Source organism: Fukomys damarensis, unplaced genomic scaffold (assembly GCF_012274545.1).
Source record: "Fukomys damarensis isolate Sample0158 unplaced genomic scaffold, DMR_v1.0_HiC HiC_scaffold_16, whole genome shotgun sequence".
NCBI classification, from domain to species: domain Eukaryota; kingdom Metazoa; phylum Chordata; class Mammalia; order Rodentia; family Bathyergidae; genus Fukomys; species Fukomys damarensis.
The window spans coordinates 56,275,491-56,300,434 of record NW_022900928.1 but is presented as its reverse complement, the minus strand read 5'-3'; the positions used below and the strand labels follow the sequence as shown (position 1 = coordinate 56,300,434).

Sequence of the window (24,944 nt, the reverse complement as noted above, 5' to 3'; positions counted from 1 at the left end):
TGCCCTATTTATGGGGCTTGGAACCAAAGACCTCCTTATTAGGGTGGAGTAGGCTGCTCTTAGCCTATCGCAAGCCACATTGCCCTCTAAGGCGGGAGCTCTGCAGGAAGCTTTAGGTTTTAATTCTATATGCTGACACGGTCTTGGGAGAAGGAAACTCAAGACAGGGGTTTAGGGGGAAGAAGAACCCAGAAGTCCAACCCAAAATGGCGGTGTCACAGCACACTTCAACATGATCAATTCCCTAACATTCCCCCTCTCTGGTTTTGGGTGAGAGACGGCAGCGGGTGCAAACCATGCACCAGGGAAAGGGGGCAATGTGTCTGTCTTCTGTCACTACTTCCTGCTGACCCGGGAGCGACGCGTTGACCTAGGGGCAGGCGTGGGGCACAGCTAGTTGCGTTGTCCTTTATGAACATGGAATTGTTGACAGCAGTAGCGTTTTTATTGAAATTGTTGGTAGGGCTCCCTGAGAAGAGTCCAAGCACACAAATCAGTTAATGAGGGAGGAGAGAGGGGTAGAAGATAATTCCTATGAGGCTGTGGACTGGGTAAGAACAAGTAAAAAGGTAAAGATTGTGGCTTCAGTCGGGGTGAAGTCTGATAAAGTTTCTTGGAGCCACGTGTTAGTAACCCAGTCGGCTATGCAGGTAATAGGACAAGGGTGGGAGCAAACCAGAAAATATCAATCTAAAGATCATTTAGAAAATGTTTAAACCAAGCCGAGATCTGAGCTAAGGTTAGTTGGTTGGCTGTCATGTAAACACGGTGGTCTCGCTGAGGTCTCCGGGCTGAAGTATCAGCTGGTGAGTGATCCTTCGGGAGACCTGAGTGGAGAGGTGGCTGACCTGGGTCTGAAGGAGGACTGAGTTAGGTAGGGAGCGAGTCAAGGTACACACTGGGGGTCCATTGGCTTGGGTAAGGCTTAGGAGAGAAAACAGGAGCAGGAGAGGAACCATTATTGTCTCCAGCAATTAAGAATGGCAGAGAATGAGATTATGAGGTAATAGGCCAATGTGAGTAAACACCTGGAAGTAAAATTATAATTGGGAGGAGATACTGCAGCCAATCCTAATCCCATGGACAAGTCCCTGGAGTACTTATATAAGAAGACTTAGGATATCAGTGTGTGCTGTAGTGTGAAATGTGTCACAATACCCCATGAGAGGATGAGAGGGTAAACAGGTTGGCTTATCTGACTCAGGACTAGATGATGGTGAAGGATCCTGAGCAACCAGGTCTTCTGGACTCTGAGTAAGTTTGACCTTCAGAGGTCCCATGCAGGTGGCTGAATAGCATAGATGAGGTCCTGTGCATATCACTGGGAGAGGAGCATGAAGATATGGTTTAACAAGAGAATAACATCCTGGAAGGGACTTAAGTTTAGAGCAGGGCTTTGAGTGCATAGTCTCCTGGAGTCAAAGTCTGAAGTTCTCTGGATAGACCTGTTTTACTTTAGAGTGGTGGTAGCTGAATTTTAGTTACCGTGACAGCTGTGGGAGTAATCACAGGTGCCTTATATATGTCCCTTTTCTTATATAAAGTCTCTCGAGATACAGGGTGGCCTTCCAAACAAGACCTCATATGGGGAGAACCCAGTATGACTTGGGGTATCTCTTATTTTAAAGAAGGTGTAGTGGGTGATTTAAAGTATGCAGTAGAGGATGAGCATAGGTTACTTATACGAAATTTTTAAAATGGAAAATTAGATAAGCTGGAAGAGAGTAGTCCAAGATGAGGTTGGAGGGCCACGAAGAGGTCAGATGGTTGCGGCCTTGTTGGCCATTTCAAAATTAGGCTTTCACATAAGGGCAAAAGGGAACCACCTGAAGGCTTCCCTGGGGGAAGGACCCTGTTAGATTAATGCTCAAAATGCTGACTCTCTTACAAGGTGGGGACTGGATCAAAGGAGAGTGAGCGTGCAGAAGGAGAGGTGCTGCCATCCAAGCTACAACATTCTGCTTGTCTCACCATCTTCTCTTGGCTTCTCTTCTTTCTTCCTGGTTCTCTTTCTGCCTCCCTGTCTTTTGTCTCTGCATCTATTTCTCTTCCTCCGTCAGTTCTTTAGATGTCACTGTGTCCTACAGCGTGACTTTTATACCCTTTGTTTTTTCTTAATTTTCAGTTCTATGCTTTAATGATCTCATTTTTATCCCCAAGTTCAACTTTCTCCTTTATGTTTGTGATTCTCACATTTATTTCTTCTACTCAGTCCTGTCTCTCGGCTCCTAACTGCATATTGGACATTTCTTCTTGGCTATCTAGTAGTTAAACAAAATCCAGCATGCCCCAAATGGAGCCATTATCTTTTCTAAACATGTCTTTTTCTTCTCCCCTTGGGAACTTGACTAATCATATACTCTTTATCCAGTTGTCTCCTACACAAATGTGGGTTTTATTCTAGAGTCCTTTGTCAACTTTCCTTTTAGTTGGTTTACATGTTAGGAATAAGCTAAGGTTTGGTGTGATGATGTCCTCTACGTAGAAACCCAGGGCTGTTCTAAACCTATCTTGCTATTGCCTTCACTGCCTCCTCTTTAGAATCTAAATTTTTGGTGATTCTACCTCCAGCAAGATAACAACCTTACAGCATTTCATATCAGACTCTGCTTGATCTGATTCTCTTACACTCTGCTCTGTAGAAACCTACTGGAAATTCTGGATGTTCCTTATTATTTTAGGGCTGATTTTACTTCTGCCAAGAATGCTTTTTCTCACCATGCCTGTCCGGTATAGTCTTGATGTTTTAAAAATTAGCCCATTAGCCAGGCGTGGTAGCACATGCCTGTAATCCCAGCACTCTGGAAGCTGAGGCAGGAGGATTGCTGTGAGTTCGAGACCAGCTTGGGCTACGTAGTGAATTCCAGGTCAGTCTCAACTATATAGTGAGACTCTGTCTCAAAAAATAAAACAAAAAATTAGCCCATTGAACCTTGTCTTGCTGTACGCTGATGACTAGTTACATGCCTGCCTTTCCCCATAGACTCAAAACATCTCAGGACACAGGGTGCTTATTCATTTTTTTGTATCTTTACAAAAATGGTAATCTTGGCACATGGCAGGTATTCTACAGATGTGTTTAGGCTTGTCTTACACAGCAAGCTTCACCTTTTTCTTGTTATCCATGTGCTAAGATTGAGTTGCAAATTCCTGAAACAAATATTTCAGAGGAAAGAATATGTTGTAAACTCTTAGAATAGCTGTTGTGTGTGTTGTCTGCTATTTTGGTATTTCCACCTTGAATAAGCAACTTGGGACACAAATCACATGTTTAATAGCTGGATGCGTGCTACAAACCTGTAATCCTAGCACTTGGGAGGCTGAAGTAGGAAGATCATTGTGAGTTCAAGGACATGCTGAACTACATAGCAGTACTTAAATGGGGAAGAAATAAGAACCAAAATACATCATGTAAAGGTACAAGATCCCAATGATGAATGTAACTGTTTTGTTTACCTAAACTGTACCAATAAAATTTAATAAAAAACAAAACAAAACAAAAAACCTAAGGACGGAACCAAACTAAACCAAAAATTATATGTTTAATGAATAAACTAAGTTTTTTTTTAATAAGAGAGGGGTGAAAGTATAAAAATTTGAAACTAGAAGAAATACCAGGAGGCACCTAAAAGAAAATAGTTATATATTGTAATTTACTAGAAGTTTGGAAATCAAACTGGCTCTGGATGTTCCTTTGGCCTCTGTAACATGAGAATCTTGAGCTGGATCAGTGGTTTCAAGCTGGCTGCCTGGGACAATTTCCAAGGGAGCTAAAAGCATATCACCCTCTTGCGGTGTGAAACCAAACCCAGGGCTTTGCCTTTGCTGGACAAATGCTGTACCATTGAGCTATGTCACCATCTCAAAGTGTACCAAGTTCTAGATCCCGACCTAGGTTAATTGGTCTCATTTGAGGCTTGGGAATCAGTATTTTATACTTTAAAAATTTTTAAAAAATTTATATTAAACTTTTCTGTTTTTTTTTTGTTGTTGTTGTTGTTGTTGTTGTTGGGGATTGAACCAAGGCCTGTTATGTACAAGGTATGTACTCTGCCACTGGGCTGTACCCACAGTAACCAGTATTTTTAAAACAGCTCTCTTGTGAGCTCTAGTGGGCAGCAAATGTGGAGAACCAGTGAATTAAATGAACTCTGAGGTTCATCAATTAGTAAATTCACATTATATCTGATTTAAAAAGTCTTCAGTTACACTAGGAATTAAACTTCCTTTGCCTTGAGCTATATCTACATCTTTCCCCTTTTATTAATTTTTAATTTCTTTTAAAAGTTTGAACAAGTTCTTGATAAGTTGCTAAGTAGCTCAGACTGGGCTTTAACTCTTGCTTTTTGATTTTTTTTAACTTCAAGGAAATATTTACACAGTGAACACTTTACATAAAAGTTTTAGCATTCTCAGTCGTGAGTCCTGATTCTTCCAAGAACTGTCTTCATCATCTCTAAAAGTTCTTCCCTTTTCCTTGAATAATTGTAAAAACGTCTTCCTTATAAATCTTCAGGCTTTCACTTTTGCTGACTTCTCCTTATCTTCCAAACACGTATAAGTTTCCTTGATCCTTCAATAAAACAATAAAAACCCTGTGCTCAAAGCTGATACTTATTCTTCAAACTCTTGTTTATCCCTGTTTTCCTCCCCACCATCATTTTAAGAAAGATTGTCATGTTTGGTGTATTCACTTGCTCACCTTCTACTCACTCAGCCCATGGGAATCCAACTTTGCACATTCTCACTAACAAAAACTTTCCCTCCGAAGATCTACCAACACCCAGCTTGCCAATCATATTGTCTTTCTCAAGCCATAATGTCACTTCTCCCTGCAGTTTTTGTTGTTGTTGTTTTTTTTTTTGTTGTTGTTGTTGTTGTTGTTGGGGATTGAACCAAGGCCTGTTATGTACAAGGTATGTACTCTGCCACTGGGCTGTACCCACAGTAACCAGTATTTTTAAAACAGCTCTCTTGTGAGCTCTAGTGGGCAGCAAATGTGGAGAACCAGTGAATTAAATGAACTCTGAGGTTCATCAATTAGTAAATTCACATTATATCTGATTTAAAAAGTCTTCAGTTACACTAGGAATTAAACTTCCTTTGCCTTGAGCTATATCTACATCTTTCCCCTTTTATTAATTTTTAATTTCTTTTAAAAGTTTGAACAAGTTCTTGATAAGTTGCTAAGTAGCTCAGACTGGGCTTTAACTCTTGCTTTTTGATTTTTTTTAACTTCAAGGAAATATTTACACAGTGAACACTTTACATAAAAGTTTTAGCATTCTCAGTCGTGAGTCCTGATTCTTCCAAGAACTGTCTTCATCATCTCTAAAAGTTCTTCCCTTTTCCTTGAATAATTGTAAAAACGTCTTCCTTATAAATCTTCAGGCTTTCACTTTTGCTGACTTCTCCTTATCTTCCAAACACGTATAAGTTTCCTTGATCCTTCAATAAAACAATAAAAACCCTGTGCTCAAAGCTGATACTTATTCTTCAAACTCTTGTTTATCCCTGTTTTCCTCCCCACCATCATTTTAAGAAAGATTGTCATGTTTGGTGTATTCACTTGCTCACCTTCTACTCACTCAGCCCATGGGAATCCAACTTTGCACATTCTCACTAACAAAAACTTTCCCTCCGAAGATCTACCAACACCCAGCTTGCCAATCATATTGTCTTTCTCAAGCCATAATGTCACTTCTCCCTGCAGTTTTTGTTGTTGTTGTTGTTGTTGTTTTGAGACAGGGTTTCACTATGTAGTTAAGACTGAGCTGGAACTCACTATGTAGCCCAGGCTGGTCTCGAACTCACAGCGATCCTCCTGCCTCAGCCTCCCGAGTGCTGGGATTACAGGCATGCGCCACCATGCCTGGCCTCCCTGCAGTTTGTGATCCTATAGTTTTGATCTTTTGTGTGTGTGTGTGTGTGTGTGTGTGTGTGTGTTTTGTTTGTTTGTTTTTTGGTACTGGGGATTGAACTCGGGTCCTTGTGCTTGCGAGGCAGGCGACCGAACCACTGAGCTAAATCCCCAGCCCTGATCTTTTGTTTTTTGAGATAGGGTCTCCCTATGTAGCCAGGTGGGCCTTGAACTCTGGTGATCCACCCTCCTGCCTCAGCCTCGAATGCTGGGATTACAGGCATGCACCACCATGCCTGACTTAATCTTTTGTTTCATAAAGTGTTTTTCTATTCTTAGCTTTTTTGCCATGGAATTCTCAAATTTCTTTTTCTCTGACTATTCCACCTCACTGGGAAAGTGGTCATCTATTATATATTTGAGAATATACAGTGATTTCTTTATTTTTATTTATTCAACAAATACTTACTGAGTGACAGCACAGTGCCAGTTATCTTTTCCTATATAACAAATGAGCACAAACTTAGTGACTAACATCAACACATGCCCTTCTTAGCTCATGTTTTTTATGGATCAGGAATCTGAGCATGTGGTGGTTCGCCCCCTGACTCAGGATTTCTCACAAGGCCAAGTCATGATGTTGGCCAGGGCTGGAGTCTCATCTGCAGAGTCCACTGGACTACAGTCTGTTTCTGAGTTCCATGAGTGTAATGTGCAGCCAACCTCAAGAACAGCTCTTTCTACAAGGGCTGTGGAAGAAATTGAGTAGTTAGATGAAAGAAGAAATGTTAAATGTTTACTGAAAATGGGGAAGGGGTCATAAACATAAGAGAATACAAATATAGTCTCCCATCCAATAATTTAATATTCATGTACATGAAATAAGCAATAAGATGAAATAAATAACCATTTGGTATAATTAGCATTTTTGGGGGAGTACTGGGGATCAAACTTGGGCCCTTGTGCTTGTGAGGCAGGTGGTAGAACCACTGAGCTAAATCCCCAGCAAGCATTTCTTTTTGTGTTTAGCTCGTGTGTGTGTGTGTGTGTGTGTGTGTGTGTATGTGTGTTTTACAAGTATAACTTACTTGCAGGTTATTCCAATTTCTTTATTTTCTAGGCGTATTTTGAAGACGATTGCTCTAGGACAGATGTTGTCCTTGTGTATTTGTGGGACGGCTATCACAAGCCAGTATTTGGCAGAAAAGTACAAAGTGAACACCCCTATGTTTCAGAGCTTTCTCAACTATTGCTTACTGTTCCTGGTTTACACAGTGATGCTGGCTTTTCAATCAGGTATGTCAAATGTGCGAATTACCTTTTCAACAAAATTATCTATAAAAATGTTTGATTTTTTTTTTTTAATTTAAAAATAAAACACAGGGCTGGGGATTTAGCTCAGTGGTTCTGCCACCTGCCTTGCAAGCACAAGGTTTTGCATTCGATCCCTGGTACCAAAAACAAAACAAAACAAAAAAAACCAAAACATAGGGAAAAACTAAAAGTTATCCTTGTAAAAGTTATCTAGAAAAGCATGATACCTCTAAATTCTGTGACTAGAGATTTATGCATAACTCTGAACATTTTGATTAAAATAAGCACCACGAACTGTTTATGACAGAGTAGACGGTCAAAAAAGTATAAATATTACATTTTATTTTTTTCTACCTTCTGGTTGATATAATTAAGAGACTATTAAAAATACTTGAAAAGACAAGAACATCACTGTCCAAAATATGTGTTTCCAATTAAGTGGAGAATGCTGAATGGAACATGGATAGATGTAGATCAAATCTAAATTTGTTTCGCCAGCTCTGGTGATTGAACCCAGAGTTTTGTGCATGTGAAGCAAGTGCTGAGCTACACCCCCAGCCCCTAAATGTAGGTTTTGAGCGTGACAAGGGAAAGTAATTGATTAGAAATTAACATCTTTATCACTGGCTGCCCAAGCTACGTTAGCACCATGTTTCTAGTTGGCTGTGGAAGAAGTAGATTCTAACTAACATTTTTGCGTCTGAGTTCTTTCTTCCTCTGTTTTTCTTTTCTCCTCTCCCTCCCCCTTCGCTCCTCTCTCCCTCCATGCTAGGCAAAACCCTCTTCCAGTGAGCTACATCCCTAGCCTCCAGGCATCATTTTGATAACTTATTTAAGTTATATATTAATTTATAGAAGCCTCAGAGCTCAGATGATTGTTATCACCTCCATTTTGCAGGTGGGGACCTGGGGCGTGTAGCACTTAGAACACTTGCTCGAGGTCACGTTGGTAGTAACTGGTGGGGCCAGGGATCCAGCGTAGGCGGCTTTCCCCAGGTCTCCTACTTCCACCATGACTCTATATTCCGGGCTGCTCCGTGCACAGCCGCTGCCGCTCTTCCCAGGAGAGAGAGCATGGTATCGGCATGTAGATAAGATTGGATTTAGAAGTGTGAAGAAAATGGGTATCGCACCTGACTGAGTGTAGCACTCCCAATTTCATCAGACTTAAAGTCACCAGTGTGGTGTTTGTTAATTCTTTAAAAATTTATTTATTTATTTACTTATTGGTACTGGGGATCAAACTTGGGACCTTGTACTTGTGAGGCAGGTGGTGGCACCACGGAGCTAAATCTCCAGCCCTGTTAATTCTCTTTTTAAATGAACCTTAGTACCTCAGTGTTATTCTTATATGTCAGGATTGGTAACTTTATTTATTTTTTTGTACGGTGGGGTCAAACTCGGGACCTTGTGTTTGCAGGGCAGGTGGTGGAACCACTGAGCTAAATCCCTAGCCCTAGTAACTTATTTTTTTTTTTAAAGAAAATAGGAAACAGTTGTGAGAGAGGGTCATCTTGGGGCAGGGGCACACCACATTTGGCAAGAACAGTAGGAGCTGGAAGCAGAACTGGCACATGGTTAGTAACTCTGGACTTTGCTCTTTTCTAGAAGCCCTGGCTTTCAGAAATTCAGTATGATTCATAAGCACATCAGCACTGTCCCTCTAAGGGATGTCTCTTATGTGCTTTCCATGCCATCCTATTTGAGGAAGACTTACTTGGTGTTTTCAGAATGTTCCTACTAATTGGGTTACAATGATAGTTATTTGGTTATTATTCTTACTACTTTTATTTCTCTTTATGTTATCTCACCATAAAACCTTCTTATATATTTGCCAAGCTATATCTCCTGTGATGCAAATTCTCCAAAGTAGTGAATCCTAGTTACTTTGAACAGACAGGATTTGGAGGAACAAAAGATGTTTCTGTCATAGGTAAATGGGTGCAACTTGAGAAGATAATGTTAAGTGAAATAAACCAGACTTGAATTTAAATATTGCCTGGTTTCTCTTATATGAGAAATATTACATCCCCAGGCCTTTGTTTTTATTTTATATTTTGAAATAGGGTCTCACTGAGTGGCTAACTTGCAGTCCTCCTGCCTCAGCTTCCCAGAGTGCTGGGATTATTGGTGTGCACTACTCCAGGGGTTTCTCAGGAATATGTATACATGTATATATCCAAAAAGAGTGAAATAGAAGAGAGAGAAGTAGAAAGTAGGGAGAGTACTTTCCCAAGCTACGTGTTCTGTTGTTTCAGGTGTTATCTTCGAGTCTCTTGTACTAACTGAGCTTTTTTTCAACCAGGCAATGATAACCTTTTAGACATCTTGAGGAGGAAATGGTGGAAGTACATCCTGCTGGGACTGGCAGATGTGGAAGCGAATTACCTGATGGTCAAAGCGTACCAGTACACAACCCTAACCAGTGTCCAGGTGAGGGTGGCCTGCTGACCACCTTGGGCTTTACAGCTTCAGAAAGAGAATATGTCTCCATGCGTGTTAACCTAATTTTACCGAAAACCTGTTCACTTGAAGAAAACTAAACACAGGTGGATGGTGTCTGTTTTCTGTCACGCATATGTTCTGATGAGTAGTGTTTCCTGAATTAGTGGAAATGTATACAAGTTAATCACTTCCTAATTTGCTCATGCCATAGCAGATCAGAATAATTCCTAGCCAAATAAGCATAAATGTTCAGTTGACAGTTGATGGTGTGATGTTGAACAGAGTTTTGTTTTATGTGTTGCTCAAACATCAAGGTGGATGTATCTTTGTGGGGATAGAAAAGATGGCAGCTTATAAACAGAGCAGACATTTGTGAAATAACAAACCACTGGAGCAGTGCACACCTGTAATCCCAGCACTTTGGGAGGCTGAAGCAGGAGCATTGCAAGTTTGAATCCAGCCTGGGCAACTTAGCTATGTAGTGAGACCCCGACTCAAAATATAACATAAAAAAGGGCTAGGGATGTAGCTCAGTTTGAAGGTCCTGGGTTGATTCTTTAGTGCTGCAAAAAGCAAACAAAACAAAACCCACTGGAAGGAGTGAGGCTACTCAACATTCTGGGAGATGTAGTAGCCAAAGGTTAAAATTCCCATTCCTATTTCTTTATTAGGTTTATTCTGGCCATGTTGAAAGAAAAATGCACCTAAATAATAGTACTTTGCAACTTTGTGGAGCTGAGGAAGACTGATTTAAGCTCTTTCAGTGTTAGCAAATGATGGGATGTATCATCCAAAAGACTCACCGTTGCTAACAACAAAATCTGTTATAAACGGAGGTGAAAGCAAATAGACACCACTGCTAGACTTCACATCTTAATGAATTTATAACTTTTTGATGAATCACATTTTTCACTATACATCCTAGAGATGTTCATATTATATCTCAGAGTTTAGGAATTGTGGAGAATGAAAGTGAAATTAGATTTATTTCACTGCAAAAGGTAGGAAGCAATGAAAACAATATGTCTGATGTGAACATACATTAAGCATTATTATCAGAATGTAAAAGGATAAAAGTATGTAGAAAATGGTATTTTCTAGCTGCATCTACCCTTTTAACTCTCACACCCATTTTAATTACTTGATTATAATTTTTAGAGACTGGTATCTTACTAATAATGACAACATTTTGAATTGGTGAAAGATTTAAACACTGTTAAACAAAATTCTTATGGTTGGATTTTTGTGACTGAAGTTCCTGTCTTACAGTATAATTTTTTTTTCTTTCATCCTTGCCTAGTAGAAAAACACAAGCATTTGTGAAAAGTAATGTACTTATTATGGTCTAAAGGTAACACCTAACAGCTAAAGCTCCCTCTAGCTGCAGAAATGACTATTGTTACTAGAATTACTCGATTTGTAGTCTCAACTTGAGTCATTCTTTAGCCTGCATAATCTGAAAAAGGAGGGAGTTTGGATCAGATGGTCTTGAAGCCTCCTTCCTAAGGGTTCCTTTGAAGATTCTGTAATTACAGATAGTCACATAGTGGTTCATGTGAAGTCCACGCTGTGGCCACTGGCACTGACGGCCTTGGTTTCCTCTCCGGTCTCTGTTCCCTCTGCTGCCACATCTGCCCATCTTGGCAGTTTGCTCCTTCTCTCTTAGACTAACTCTATTTTGTTTCCCAGAATGTGATCTGTTTGGAAGACTTTCCCCCATCCTCTAAGGCCTAATTCAAGCTTGCTTTTTCTTCAGTGTGCTGCTGGCACTTCTAGTATGTTTTAATGTGGCCAAACTCCATATTGCCTCACTCCTGTCCCTATTACTAAGCCCTATTACTTTGTACTCCCTTTATTGTGACTGTACTATTATTATTATTATTATTATTTGGTTTGGCCTTGTTTGTTTGTTTGTTTGCTTTTTTGAGACAGGGTCTTACTTTGTAGCCCAGGCTGGTCTTAATTTTGGTGTGATCCTTCTGCCTGAGCCTCCCAAGTGCTAGGATTATAGGCTGGGACTACAACCTGCCTGACTCATAATTTTTAAAGATTAAATTAAATGAGACTCTGGGAACTGAATGCATCAAAGAAGAAGATGTTTGTCATCGAGAATATTTATCCACTGAAGGTGATGTGTATCAGATGAGAAGTTGTGGGATTTTGGAGTACTTGGAGATCTGAGATCATTTGTCTGGTCCCTTCAGTCCATATTTTGCCTCAGAAAGGGCACGGAACTAACTGATCAGTGGTGGGGTGGAGCTGAGGCCTCTGGAGCTCGTTCAGCAAAAAGGTAGTTCCCTTATAGGGTCATTTGTGGCTCTCAAAATTGTTTGTTTGATTCTAAGACAATTTGGGGGTAGGAAAGCTGGGCATAGTGGTGCACGCCTGTAATCTCAGCATTTGGGAGACTGAGGCAGGAGGCTTGCTGTGTCTTTGAGTCCAGTCTGGGCTATATAGTGAGACCAACATGAACTACATAGAGAGACCCTATCTTAAAAAAACAAATTAAAAAACGATTAGGTGGTAGGGAATCTTCTGTGATAGTTTTTAGAGTGGATTTTTCTACCTGTTTTGTTTTTGTTTGTTTATTTAAGAAATATAGTTTCTTTGTTAAAGCATTATGGCTGAATTCTGCTGGTGTCTTTCAGGACTGGCTATTATCATTTGCATCATTTAATGATCTGTTATTCAGGCAGGGACAATAAGGTACTTAGGAGATTAGAGTTCTGCAGCTAGAATAAATAACAAGGCAAGATGCCCATTCCTACACATGGTGTGCCGGACTCCAGTGATGATATTGCAATGAAAAGCAATCAGTAAACAACTGCAGATGGGATCAAACAGGCTGCTAGAGAGTTAGGGGTCTGCCTTGTTCGTGGCTAAACAGATGCAGAAAGAATTGAGGATAAGACTTAAAAAACAAGCAAACAAAATCTAGGGCAAGCAATAGAACAGGTTTCAGGAATATTATTAGTCTAATGCATGCATTTTATTTTTATTTATTTAGTTTTAGATAGGGTCTTACTCTATAGTCCAGGCTGGCTGAGGACTCACAATCTCTTCGCTTCAGCCTTGTGAATGCAGAGATTACAGGTATGTCCCACCATGCCTGGTTTTATTCTGGAATATACTCATCAAAAATTATCCTCGAATATGTTTATCCTTGATGTCACGTAAAATTTGTGACATGAAGAATTGATAAAGTGAAATTTGTTTTTCTTTTATCTTGAAAATGACTTTGGCCCTGTTAACCCCCCTGCCTTTCAGATGGGCAATATCAGGATGTGGCGCATATTTTCTGGACCCTGTTTAAAATTGTTTTTCCTTCTTTGCAGCTTCTGGATTGTTTTGGGATTCCTGTGTTGATGGCTCTCTCGTGGTTTATTCTTCATGCAAGATACAGGGTGATCCACTTCATTGCGGTGTGTGTCTGTCTGTTGGGCGTAGGAACCATGGTTGGCGCAGACATATTAGCAGGGAGAGAAGACAATTCAGGTGAGATGTATGTGTTTCTTGTTTGTGGTTCCATCACAGAAAAGCTTTGCTCAAGTTTTCTCTTTTAGTTTTCCAAAAATAGAATAAAAAGTAGAAAATACAACCTGGTTAACTATATTCTAAGTTTTATTTTTAAATTTTACTCCTTTCCGGTGTTTTCCAACCATTTTCACATAATCTTTATGTCCCTACTGGCCCACAAACCTTGCTTTATGGCTTTTTCATCACACTGGTTTTATTTTGTTTCACGACAGAGAAGTTTCCCTTCCCTTCCCTTCCCTTCTCTTTTCTTTTTTCACTTTCCCCTCTTTCCCTCCTTCCCTCTGTCCTTCCTTCCTTTCTTTCTTTGTACTGGAGCTGGGACACAGGCCCTTCACCCCAAACTTTGACCCCAGACCTCTTTGTTTTTTTATTTTCAGACAAGATCTCATTAAGTTACCCAGGCTGGTCCGGAATTTGCATTCCTATCACCTTAGCCTCCCAAAGGGCTCCTGTGCCCCACTGCACCCAACTGAGATGTTTCTATAATAATTGTGTGTCTCCAGTTATCTTTTGGTTCAGATATTTTGGATTAGTTACTAGAAAACTAGATTTTTTTTGGTCCAAAAGGAGAGTTGGTATTCACCAATGACCTCTTTTTAAATCACTTTGTAGAGGACAACACTTTGGTATACTTTGTGTCAAATCCAGACAATTGATAACATAAAAATCTAGGAAAAAGGTCTGAATTCACCCAGTCTACTAGTGACACCAGCATCTCCTTGGATTGAGAGAGAAAATTACCTGGCTTAGAGGTTTCCCTTCTCTATAGTTTTCAGTGCACGCCGTTGACCTGTCAGCCATAGAATCATTTTCTGAGGCCTTATGTCATGGTTATGTTTTACCGTCTTTCTGTTCATTAGTCTCAGAGTTGAAATATGAAAAGTTTGCTATGTGGTAAAATTTGTGCCAGACAGTAAAAAGAATAAGAGAGTTTAAAGTCCTAGAAACCAGGGTTGCAGAAAATCTTAAATGAAGAGGAGTCGCATAAACTCCTGGTTCACCTACTGACTGTGTATCCTTTTGTGTGTCTTGTGTGCTGGCAGGGAGTGATGTACTGATTGGTGATATCTTGGTCCTGCTTGGGGCATCCCTGTATGCTGTTTCTAATGTATCTGAAGAGTACATTGTGAAGAAACTGAGCAGACTGGAATTTTTAGGAATGCTGGGCTTATTTGGAACAATTATCAGTGGCATACAGCTGTAAGTTTAAATTTTTTTCTTAGAAATAAGCAAATCAGTCATAAATGATTTTCTAAATATTAATATTCTTTATTTTAGTGCAAATTCATATTTGAAATTAATAACTCTTTAATATGTTAGCAGATTGTTAAAACATCAAGAATTATGCCTTACTTTCTTACACATGTATGATGTTTAGGATTTATGATTACAGTGTACTAGCATTACCAGTAAGGACTTTTGTTTTTCAATTATTTCCAAAAAATATTGGCACATTAACTTCCTAAACTTATTGAAGGGAAATTATTATGTCATGTTTTCCTACTAAAGAAGGGTACCTGTAAACCAATTAGACACATCTTTATTGATTTCTTTGGTTTTATTCTTTGGCTTTTTAAAAAGAATTATTTTTATAATCTAAGAAAAACACAAAAGTCAACGTAATTCCTTATCTTAGCTGAAGCATTGCAACTAAACTGTTTATAAAATAGTAAAACTTCCTAAGTGGATCTCTTTTGGCCTCTTGTTTTAACCTTAGATTGGTTGTGGAATATAAGGATATGGCCAGCATTCACTGGAACTGGAAAATTGGTATGTAAATGAATTATTTTTATAATCTAAGAAAAACACAAAAGTCAACGTAATTCCTTATCTTAGCTGAAGCATTGCAACTAAACTGTTTATAAAATAGTAAAACTTCCTAAGTGGATCTCTTTTGGCCTCTTGTTTTAACCTTAGATTGGTTGTGGAATATAAGGATATGGCCAGCATTCACTGGAACTGGAAAATTGGTATGTAAATGAATGATCTTTGTTTTTTAAGTATTCTCTCTCTTTTTTTTTTTTTTTTGAGGCAAGGTTTCACTCTGTAGTTCAGGCTGGCCTTGAACTCACTATGTAGTGCAGGCTGGCCTCGAACTTGGAGCAATCCTTCTGCCTCAGCCTTCTGAATACTGGGATTAAGGCATGTACCACTATGCCTGGCAATATTCTGTCTTTTAACTGACAAAAATGCACATCAAGAAACAAATGCTTTCTTTTGATAATATTGATGTATTTTTGCAAAGTCAAACCAGTGATGGTGGTTTACATTGAGTTTTCTCTGAGATGTGGTAGCTCCATGAAATATTTACCTCCATTAATGTTTACCTACCGGAATAACTTTCTTTTTGCGGTGCTGGGTACTGAACAGAGGGCTTCATAGATGCTAGACAAGCGCTCTAGCACTGACCTACATTCCCAGGCCTTTTTAACTTGATTTTGAGACAACGTCTCAAATTTCCTTGAACTTGTGATCTTCTTGACTCAGCCTCCCAAACAATTGAGATTATAGGAAAGTGTCACTATCACCACTGGCAACTTTACTTTACTGGGAATTCTGAATACTGAGGTTCATCACACCAGATTTCAATTAGATCTTCATCTTAGGTCCTCAGACTTGTCAAGGTTGTGATCTGGGGGTGTAATTTGTGAGATGTGAAACATTAACCAAAGCACCTGATGGTTATGAAATCAGCTACTGCCTCTATTTCTTCTTTCATTTGATATTCCTAGACATTGGCACAAATAACTAAAACAGGAGAGAGTGTTAGGACAGCTAGGAAAGATTTGAATCTTGTTTAATGAGGGGCAGAAAGAGGTTAAATCTCATCAAAGCTTGTGTACCATGCTTGGATAAGTTACAATTAAACAATTTAGATTGAGTCTGGGATGAGATTAAAAAGTGATTGCAAACTAGACACATTCCTATTATCACCAGCATCCATGTGACCACCACTTTCTGAAAGAGGAGAGTTACATTGTGCTATTTTGGAGCATTTAACTTGATGCCATAAAGAAAATACAGTGGATCTAATGTGTGCCTTTGATGTCCTAAAAATACTTTATTCTGAATCCAGTGACACAAACTGTATCTAAACAGACCAAACAAAAGCAAACAAAAGATCATGAGGTGGTTTTTCTTGATACATGATATTGAGTCTGCTTTTATTGACCTTTTATCACAGGATCACCCTCACAGGGAGTGTGGGTAGCATAGGGGATAAAAGCAATTGACTTACTTATACTGTATGCAAATTTTATAGCCTTAGCTGGGTATGATGGCTCATTCTTATAATACCAGCACTCTGGGAGACAAAGACAGCAGATTCCAAGTTTGAGTCCAGCCCAGGCAACTTAGCAAGATCCTATTTCAAAATGAAAAATAAAAAGGGTTGAGGATGTAGCTCCATGCAAAGGCCCTGTGTTTGATCCCCAGTACCACACCCTCCCCTTTCCCCAAGAAAAGATTTCATGGCATTGATTATTTACACTATTGGATCTTTGAGGTCCTTCATCTACATCACAACTTGTTATTTTATCATTGTTTCATAATGCCTATTTGTAGTCTCATAGCCTCATTTTGCAATGCTGACTGTTAAGGAGATAATTTGTAGTTTGTTAAAGGATTCGGGGGTGGTTATGTGGCAACCAAGCCTGAAGTCCTTTTGTGTTCTGATTTCTTCCTATAATACTATAATAATACTTCCTATAATACTAGATGTTCCATTTTTCCACAGCCCTGCTGTTTGTGGCATTTGTCATCTGTATGTTTTGCTTGTATAGCTTCATGCCATTGGTGATTAAAGTCACCAGTGCAACTTCAGTCAACCTGGGCATCCTGACAGCTGACCTTTACAGCCTTTTCTTTGGACTCTTTCTGTTTGGCTATAAGGTAAGAATATAGATCATATCCATTGGGATCTTGTACCTTTACATGACAGATCTTGGTTCTCATTTTCCCCCTATACCCCTGTCCTCCCTTTACCCCCTCCACTCTTTCTTATTTACAAAGACTTTGTTTCCATTTTTTCATTTTCTCATATTTTTTTCTTTTCCCTTATTTCCTTTCCCCTACTCTTCCCACTTCCCCTATACCTTTAGTCCTTTTCTTCCTATTTCACATTGTCAGTTATATCATTTGGATCTTATTTACACTTTTAGTTTTTCACACCAGAGAAATGATTTGGTATTCACACGTGTGTCTTATTTATTTCGGTTGAGAGTGTGGCCTCAATATGCATCCATTTTCCTATGAATGACTGTAGTTTCTCATCCTTTATGGCTGAGTAGTATTCCATTTTATAGAAAAACCACATCTTTTTTATGCAGTCTCCAACTGATGGGCAATTGGGCTGTTTCCAAGTTTAAGCTATTACAAACTGTGCCGCTATAAACATGGGTGAGCATATATCACTGTGGTATATGATTCCTTTAATTCATTTGGAAAGATACCCAGCAGAGGGTTGGCTGGGTCAAGTGGAACCTCTAGTCCCAACTCTTTGAGGTATCTCCATATTGATTTCCACAGTGGTTGCACCAGTCTGCACTCTCACCAACAATGGAGAAGGGTTCCTTTCTCCCCACACCCCTGCCAACATTTGTTATTGGTTGATTTCTTGATAGCAGCTATTCTTTTCTTGTTGAGGTGGAATCTCAGTGTTGTTTTCATCTGCATCTCTCAAATGACCAGTGATGTGGAACATTTTTTCATATATTTACTTGCTGTTTTTATTTCTTTGTCTGAGAAATGTCTGTTCATTTCACATGCCCATTTTTGAATCAGGTCTTTATATTTGAGGGCCTGGGGAAAGGGTTATTAAGCTCCCAGTTTGTAGAGGTTTCAGTCCATAATCAGCTGACTCCAGGGCAGGTGGCACATGGCAGAGAGGCAAAGTTCATGGCAGACTAAAGGTAGCATAGCAGCAAGTATCCTTCTGTCCCTTTTATTTTATCCAGACTCTCAGGATTAGGGTTGTACCAAACCAATCAGTGGACTGATCCCACACCCTTAATCCCAGCATCACACACTATAGATCCAGCCACCCTTGGAAAATCCCTATGACCACCTGAGGCTTTGGGGGGACATCTAGACACAAACCATAATATTCTTCCCAGCCCCCCCCCAAAGATTCATGTATATCACTTTGTGAAAAAGGCATTTAATCCATCTCTAAGAGTTGCCAAGGGGAAAAAAATGAGAACCAAGACCTGTCATATAAAGGTTCAAGATCCCAATAATGAATGTATTGTACCGTATACCTAAAATGTACCAATGAACTAAGTAAAAAAAAAAAAAAGAGTTGCCAAAGTGCTAACATTTTCAACATTGCTGAAAATTCCAAGTCCATAGTTTCCTCTGAGATTTAAGGCCAAGTCTTAGCTGCATGCCTCTGTACAAATGAAAAGAAAGTTAAACACTTCCGACATTCAGTGGCACAAGATACACTTTCCATTGCAAAAGTTACAAATGAGGATATGAAGGAATGGGACACCAAAGCAAGTCGAAATACATCAGGGCAAACACTAAATCCCACAGGTCTACCTCCAGCATGCCTGGAAGTCTGTGGCAAGTGGTAAACTCCAAAGGGCGTGGGTGGCCCCACCTCCACGGCGCTTCTGGTAGTTGTAGTTCCCGTGGTTTCTCTCTGGGGCTGACTCTGTTCCCTCCTTGTAGTTTTCCTCAGGCGATCCATGTTTCTGGCCTCTCCAAAACTTCTGGGGTCTCCATTGCACCTTTGGCTTCACACAGCTTCACACACTGCCCTCCCGGGGGCACACTGCCTGGCCTCTAGGCCTTCTTCTGAAATCCGGGTGGAAGCCTTCCTGACCTCACAACTCTTGCATTCTGCATTCACCTAGAACCAGCACCACGTGGATGATGCCAAGGTCTGTCACCAGCTGGCAGAACAGCCAGGCTTTCCTTCTCTTTGGGCTGTAGGGGTCCAGTACCTAGGAACCCAATCCCGAAGTACAATTTTGTAGGCTGCTGCCCTTCTCGAACATGGTGTTCTGGGACTTTCTTCTCAATGCAGTCTGTCACCTTTGCAACTGTGAGTCTGAAAAGGCTGGAGTCCCGCTGGTTCTTGTGTTGTTCCTGGGCTATCTTTAATAGAAAACAGCTGGAATCTCACATCTGCTTCTTCCACCTGCCTTGTTATTTTACGTGTCATGTTGATATGGGAGAAACATAACTCCCAGCCTGCTAGATGTCAGATGTGCCAAGTTCATGTCCCCTGAAAGCAAAGAATGAATTCCAAAGGACAAAGGAGGCTAAGAGGAGGGAAGGTTTATCGGGGAATAGAAATAGCTCCCGAGAGGCAGGAGGGGTCCCAAGTGGGTAACTGCCAAGGCCATCTGTCCGAGAATGTTTTATAGGGTAAAGTTACAGGTGGGTGTGACGTGGGTCAAACTATAATCAACCAGTAAGATTACAAGTATAGCTGTTTAGTATTAATTTCGTAGGGAAGTGGGTTACATAGCTAGGGCATATGGATGATATCATTAACCTTGGTTGATAATCTGTAGTCTTAGTCTTAGTGGGCTGGAGCAGATGGCCCACCTCTTGTGAAATAATGGTCTATTTCTATGAAAACCCCCAAAAGTGGTAAAGTATAATCTCAAACTTCCATTCATCCCTTAGTGAAGCGTGTAAACCTGGCCATAGTTACTTTAATCTCGAGGTCTTGCCTTCTTTAGATGCACCTCCAGCCACAGTTTTGATGTGTTCTCATCTTTTGCGCTGACTTACTTGATAGCCCAGTCCCTTTCTGACTGTATATTAATTTTAACTTAGCTGCCTATAATAATGTGCCCCTGGAACATCCTACTATGTACTTGTAGACAATGAAAATAAAAAAGGCAAATACCATTTTAGTGTTATTGTGAAGTGGTTTTAACCTTACAGATTCCCCTCAGTGTCCAGGGTGTCCCCATGGGTCTTTGGACCACCCAGAATTACTGCCTTAGAAGCCCCTCTTTTCTCAGTACCTACAGTAGAGACTTGTTGACAGAAAACAACTGTCTTTCTCCATTACTTTTAATAATTTTAGTTTTAGTAGGAGATAGCAACTATACTTCTTTGTCCTTGTGAAATTTTGTATCCAAACAGGAATCCTTGATGCTGATTTATACTCTTCTCAGTTTTTTTATCATATGTTTTTCTTTTCCTTTATTACTTTTCCCCTACCCTTCCTACTTTCCCCACACCTTTAGCCCTTTTCTTCCTATTTCACGTCACTTATCTCATTAGGATCTTATGTACTATTAGAGTTTTTCACACCATCTACTCTTCTCATGAATGGACCATGAACTCACAGTGCTTATCTGAATTATTGATACACAAATCTCCCTGGGTTTTCCTAAATTGCTCCTTATGAAGCATAAACCTTGGCCTTGTGAGATTACACAGAACAAGAGGAACCAGCCGTTATCTTTGCAGACACGCTAGTTATGATATCCTTGAACTAAGACTGGAGTCTCTATATCTTATTGACAGTGTCGCAAAAAGTAAGGAATGTAAGTGAATCAGAGAGTGTCTTGACACCCCAACTCCCTGCCCCGAGTTGACAAGGGTTAAGTCAGTCTGAGTTGCTCCGTGGTGGTGTGGCTGCGGTTCACAGGACCACCTAGTGATGCTGGTCTTTCTATGCCGTGATTTGAGGGTGGTGGTAGCTGTTAGATTGAGATCTTAAATATTTGTTCTTCAACTATCCTTAAGCTTACTATGAATAAGTTTTGAATGTCGTGTTGAATGTTCAAACTATAAATGCCTTGCCAGTGCTTTTGTTTTATGGTCCTTTGTCCTTGCCTGTTTAGCAGTGTCCTCTGAATTCAGATCACGTTTTATTGTTTTTGGTCAAAGGCTGTTTTAAAATTTACAGAGCAAAGAGCAGGTCTGCTGTGATCTTAAGAATAAGCTACAGAGGTAGACAAAATCAGGACATAATGAAGACACTTAGAATTTTAGACATAGCTTTTAAAGCTACTACCAATTTAAAACATTGTAGTACTGGAAATAACTTTGGCTGTGATGTTTTTGAAGGAGGCAATTGAAAGCGAATCTCCAATTTTTTAATGCTTCTCTATGTCAGACCTTGTTACTCCTGTGGCATTGATCTAAAGTAACTACTTTCTGAATCAAGTGGCCACTAGAAACTTCCTGTATAGATCTAGATACAAAAGATAGAATTTAAAAAACAAAAAAGGTAAGAGCTTCTGTGTATTCATGAGACTTACCTCACTCCCTCATACTCTCTTTGTTCTAATAAAAAGACTCCATTTCACTTTTGGATTTATTAGAGAGACACCACACTGTTTCTTCTGAACAGTTGTAGATCACCAAACCAAACGGCATGTTTCAAACAAGTTATAGGTTTTAGCCGGGGATTTAACTCAGTGGTTCTGCCACCTGCCTCAAACAAGTTACAGGTTTTGCTACAGGTAACACTGGATACCTCATAAAGAGTATGATACATAAAAGAGTATGATACTTTTGTAGTAGTGACTTTAAAATTTAATGAGCTGGGTGCAATGTTATGTGCTTATAGTCTCTTCTTGGGAGGCTGACACAGGAGGATCTCTTGAGTTTTAAGAGTTCAAGACCAGCCAGGTGTGGTGGTGCACGCCTGTAATCCCAGCACTTGAGGCTGAGGCAGGAGGCAGGAGGCAGGAGGATCGCTGTGAGTTCGAGATCAGCCTGGGCTACATAATGAGTTCCAGGTCAGAGTTCAATACCAGCCTGGAAAACATAATAAAAACCCCAACTCAAAGAAAAAAAAAATGTTTAGGGTACTCTAAATAGCTTTAACTTCCCCTAATATTTGAACCATTTTTTTTCCTATAAATGTTTACTATACATCAGCTATGTTTTGCATAGATAAGTACCAGGCTAAATACTAAGTACAGGAATTAAAGTCAGTGGTAATTAACTTCACACCCAGGGTTTTTTCACGGAAGCCCATAGCTGGGTATGACCAGAAATCTATTTAATATTCATTTCAGAAACCTATTTAGTTTTTCCTTTTAACTTTCAAACTTTCTCTTATTTCTTTTCTTTCTTTCTTTTTTATTTTTTGGTGCCAGGGATCAAACTCAGGACCTTGTGCTTGTGAGGCAGGCGGTGGCACCACTGAGCTAAATCCCTGGCCTTTTAATCTTTTTCTTTTCCCCAATTCCTTTCCCCAAAGTGTATTGCATTACTCTTTAATTCTGTTATTTAAACTTTTTATTGGTCATAATAGTAAACCTAATCTAATTTAAATACATTTATTGGCTTCAATAAATATAACCCTATTCTTTTGTTGTTGCTGTTGTTTTCTTGAGACAGGGTCTTACTATGTAGCCCAGGCTAGCTCCACACTCTTACTGATCCTCCTGCCTCAGCCTCATGAATGCTGAGATTATAGGCATGCATCACCACACCAGCTATCTACCACACATTTACCACGAAACATTTGCCAACAGAGACAAAATGATTTGTTAAATTTTAACAAAATGAAATGTATTGGTATAGCATAGATTGAGAGATTATTCGGCAGTACCACATCCATACATCCACATTTGATCCTGGTCCTACATTCCTCTGTTTTATAACAATAGTGTCAGCTGTGTCAAGGGGTTGACCTGGGCTCTCTCATGGTATTGCATGCTGACTTTTTACTTTCTCCACTTGGTGGGAGGACTCGCAGGGTGAGGTGTAGCTGGATAATAGCAAAGTAACAATGGTTCCCTTTCTGCTAAAGATCCAAGGACTCTGCAGGCTGATGTGGCAGGTGCTTTTGCCCAAGCCCATGCATTCACTGGTATACACAGAAGGGCTTCGGGCCTTAGAATCTTCTTAGGCAACTTTCAGAGGACGGATTACAAGAAGGTAGTACTCAAAGCACACTTGGCAAAAGGCAGCAACACAGGGCTCTCAGTCTATTACCTGTTTATCTCTCCTTTCAGTTTTCAGTACTCTACCTCCTGAGCTTCACCGTCATCATGGTGGGATTTATCTTGTACTGCTCCACCCCGACGCGCACAGCGGAGCCAGCGGAAAGCAGTGTGCCCCAGCTCACCAGCATTGGGATTGACAACCTGGGACTGAAGCTTGAGGAGAGTGGTCTCCCGGAGACCCAGTCTGCAGCCCTGTAGCTGGAGGATCTGGCAGCTGTGTACCAGCAGGGGAAAAGGAGCCTGCTGAAGGCTGAGGAGACACTTGGGAAATGACTGGACGCGGAGTAGACACTCTCTAGCCTGGGATGCGTCTCGTGGTTAGATTTTTAAAAAAGGAACATCGAACAATGTACCCGAAGTAGAAATACCAAAATAAAGCAGAACCGAGGCCAGGATTGTATTTCTCTGTGCTGAGCGGGCTCCACACTGGGGGCTCAGAGGCACAGGAGAAAGCAGGATGGGGAAAAATGCGCACGATGGGGGAAGCCTCCGGGCAGGGCCTGAAAGCAGGCAGCCCAGGCTGTGCTAGGTGGCCATGAGTAGGGACTGACCAATGTGGTTCTGGAGAACATTTCCTCCATTGTGAGCTTTGGGTTTTTATCTGTCCAAGGCGGTCACTGGTCTTGTGGCCCTTAGTAACAGTAAGACCTGGTCACTGATTGCATATGACAGGGAAAATGGAGGGATGAATGATTCTTGGGGTGGAAAGTGACTTCAGTATTGTGGACATATTGAATGGGAGTGCTGTCGCCTAGGAACCAGTTGCGTTCTCTTCTTTTTCTCCTCCTCCTCCTCTTCTCTTTTTAAAAATATTTCTCCTCCATCACTCAGTGTTTCCCACCAGCCTCATTCAGTCCGTCTTTCCAAGTATATCGGAAACTCTGCCCTCAAAGTCTCCAGTACAAAGTATTAACCTGTGCCATCAGTATGGTATTAATCACCTGAATGCCATTTTGGAAAACTCAACTTTGTATGTAAATTTTTTGTGAAAGTATAATAAATTGTATGTGTTTGTATGATGAAAAGACTTTTTGTTCATGGGAATACAGTCATTGTGTGTTTTCAGTTTACCAGTTCCTGTGGATTTTATATGACTTGAGGTACAAGGGGTGATCAAAATATATGGTTCAAGTTAAAAATTTTAATATAGTAAAAGACACATTGCCATTAATCTTCCTAGAATACCCCCGTCTTTGTTCAAACACACTCATCTGATTGTTCTTGCCACTTTCTGAAGCAGTTCTGGAGGTCCAGTTTAGTGAGTCTCTTTATGGGGTGTGATAAAAAATACAGTTAATGTTGCTGCCAAGTGCTATCCAATGGAAATATGAGCTTGTAAAACATAATGATATGTCCTTATTCACCTTATTTCCCTGATCTGGCACCATGCAACTTCTGGCTCTTCCCCAAAGTCAAAATGACCATTGAAGGTAAATACTTTGAATTGATTCAGGACTTCAAGAGAGCCAGCCATGACAACACAGCTAAAGACACTTACCAAAATTCTTGGTTTTTTTTTTGTTTTTTTTTTTGGTACTGGGGATTGAACTCTGATTCTTGTGCTTGCAAGGCAGGCACCAGAATCACTGAGCTAAATTCCCAGCCCAAGACACTCACCAAAGAAGACTTCTAAAACTGTTTCAGAAGGCAGAAAGAACAATAATACAATTGTGTTTGAAATAAGTGGGGGTAATGAGGTTGGACACTAATAGCAATGTATCTTTTACCATAATACGTCTTTAAAAATTTAAACATTGACTTTTTTTTTTTGAAACGGTATTGCTATGCACTTCAGGCTGGCCTTGAACTCGGTATATAGCCCAGGTTGGCCTCGTATTTGCAGTGATCCTCCC

The 24,944-nt window shown here is 40.2% G+C and overlaps 1 protein-coding gene across 1 annotated transcript; it reads left to right on the top strand.

Annotated features, from left to right (window-relative positions):
- Positions 1–500: 500 nt before the first annotated feature.
- On the top strand, positions 501–24,078 carry Slc35f2 (solute carrier family 35 member F2). The gene is made up of 9 exons (XM_033763943.1): positions 501–650; positions 6,417–6,625; positions 6,981–7,156; positions 9,480–9,607; positions 12,955–13,114; positions 14,200–14,356; positions 14,874–14,926; positions 16,893–17,047; positions 23,101–24,078. Exons 1-9 carry the CDS (start codon positions 501–503, stop codon positions 23,287–23,289), a joined length of 1,377 nt encoding a protein of 458 aa, XP_033619834.1. The 3' UTR covers positions 23,290–24,078.
- Positions 24,079–24,944: the final 866 nt, after the last annotated feature.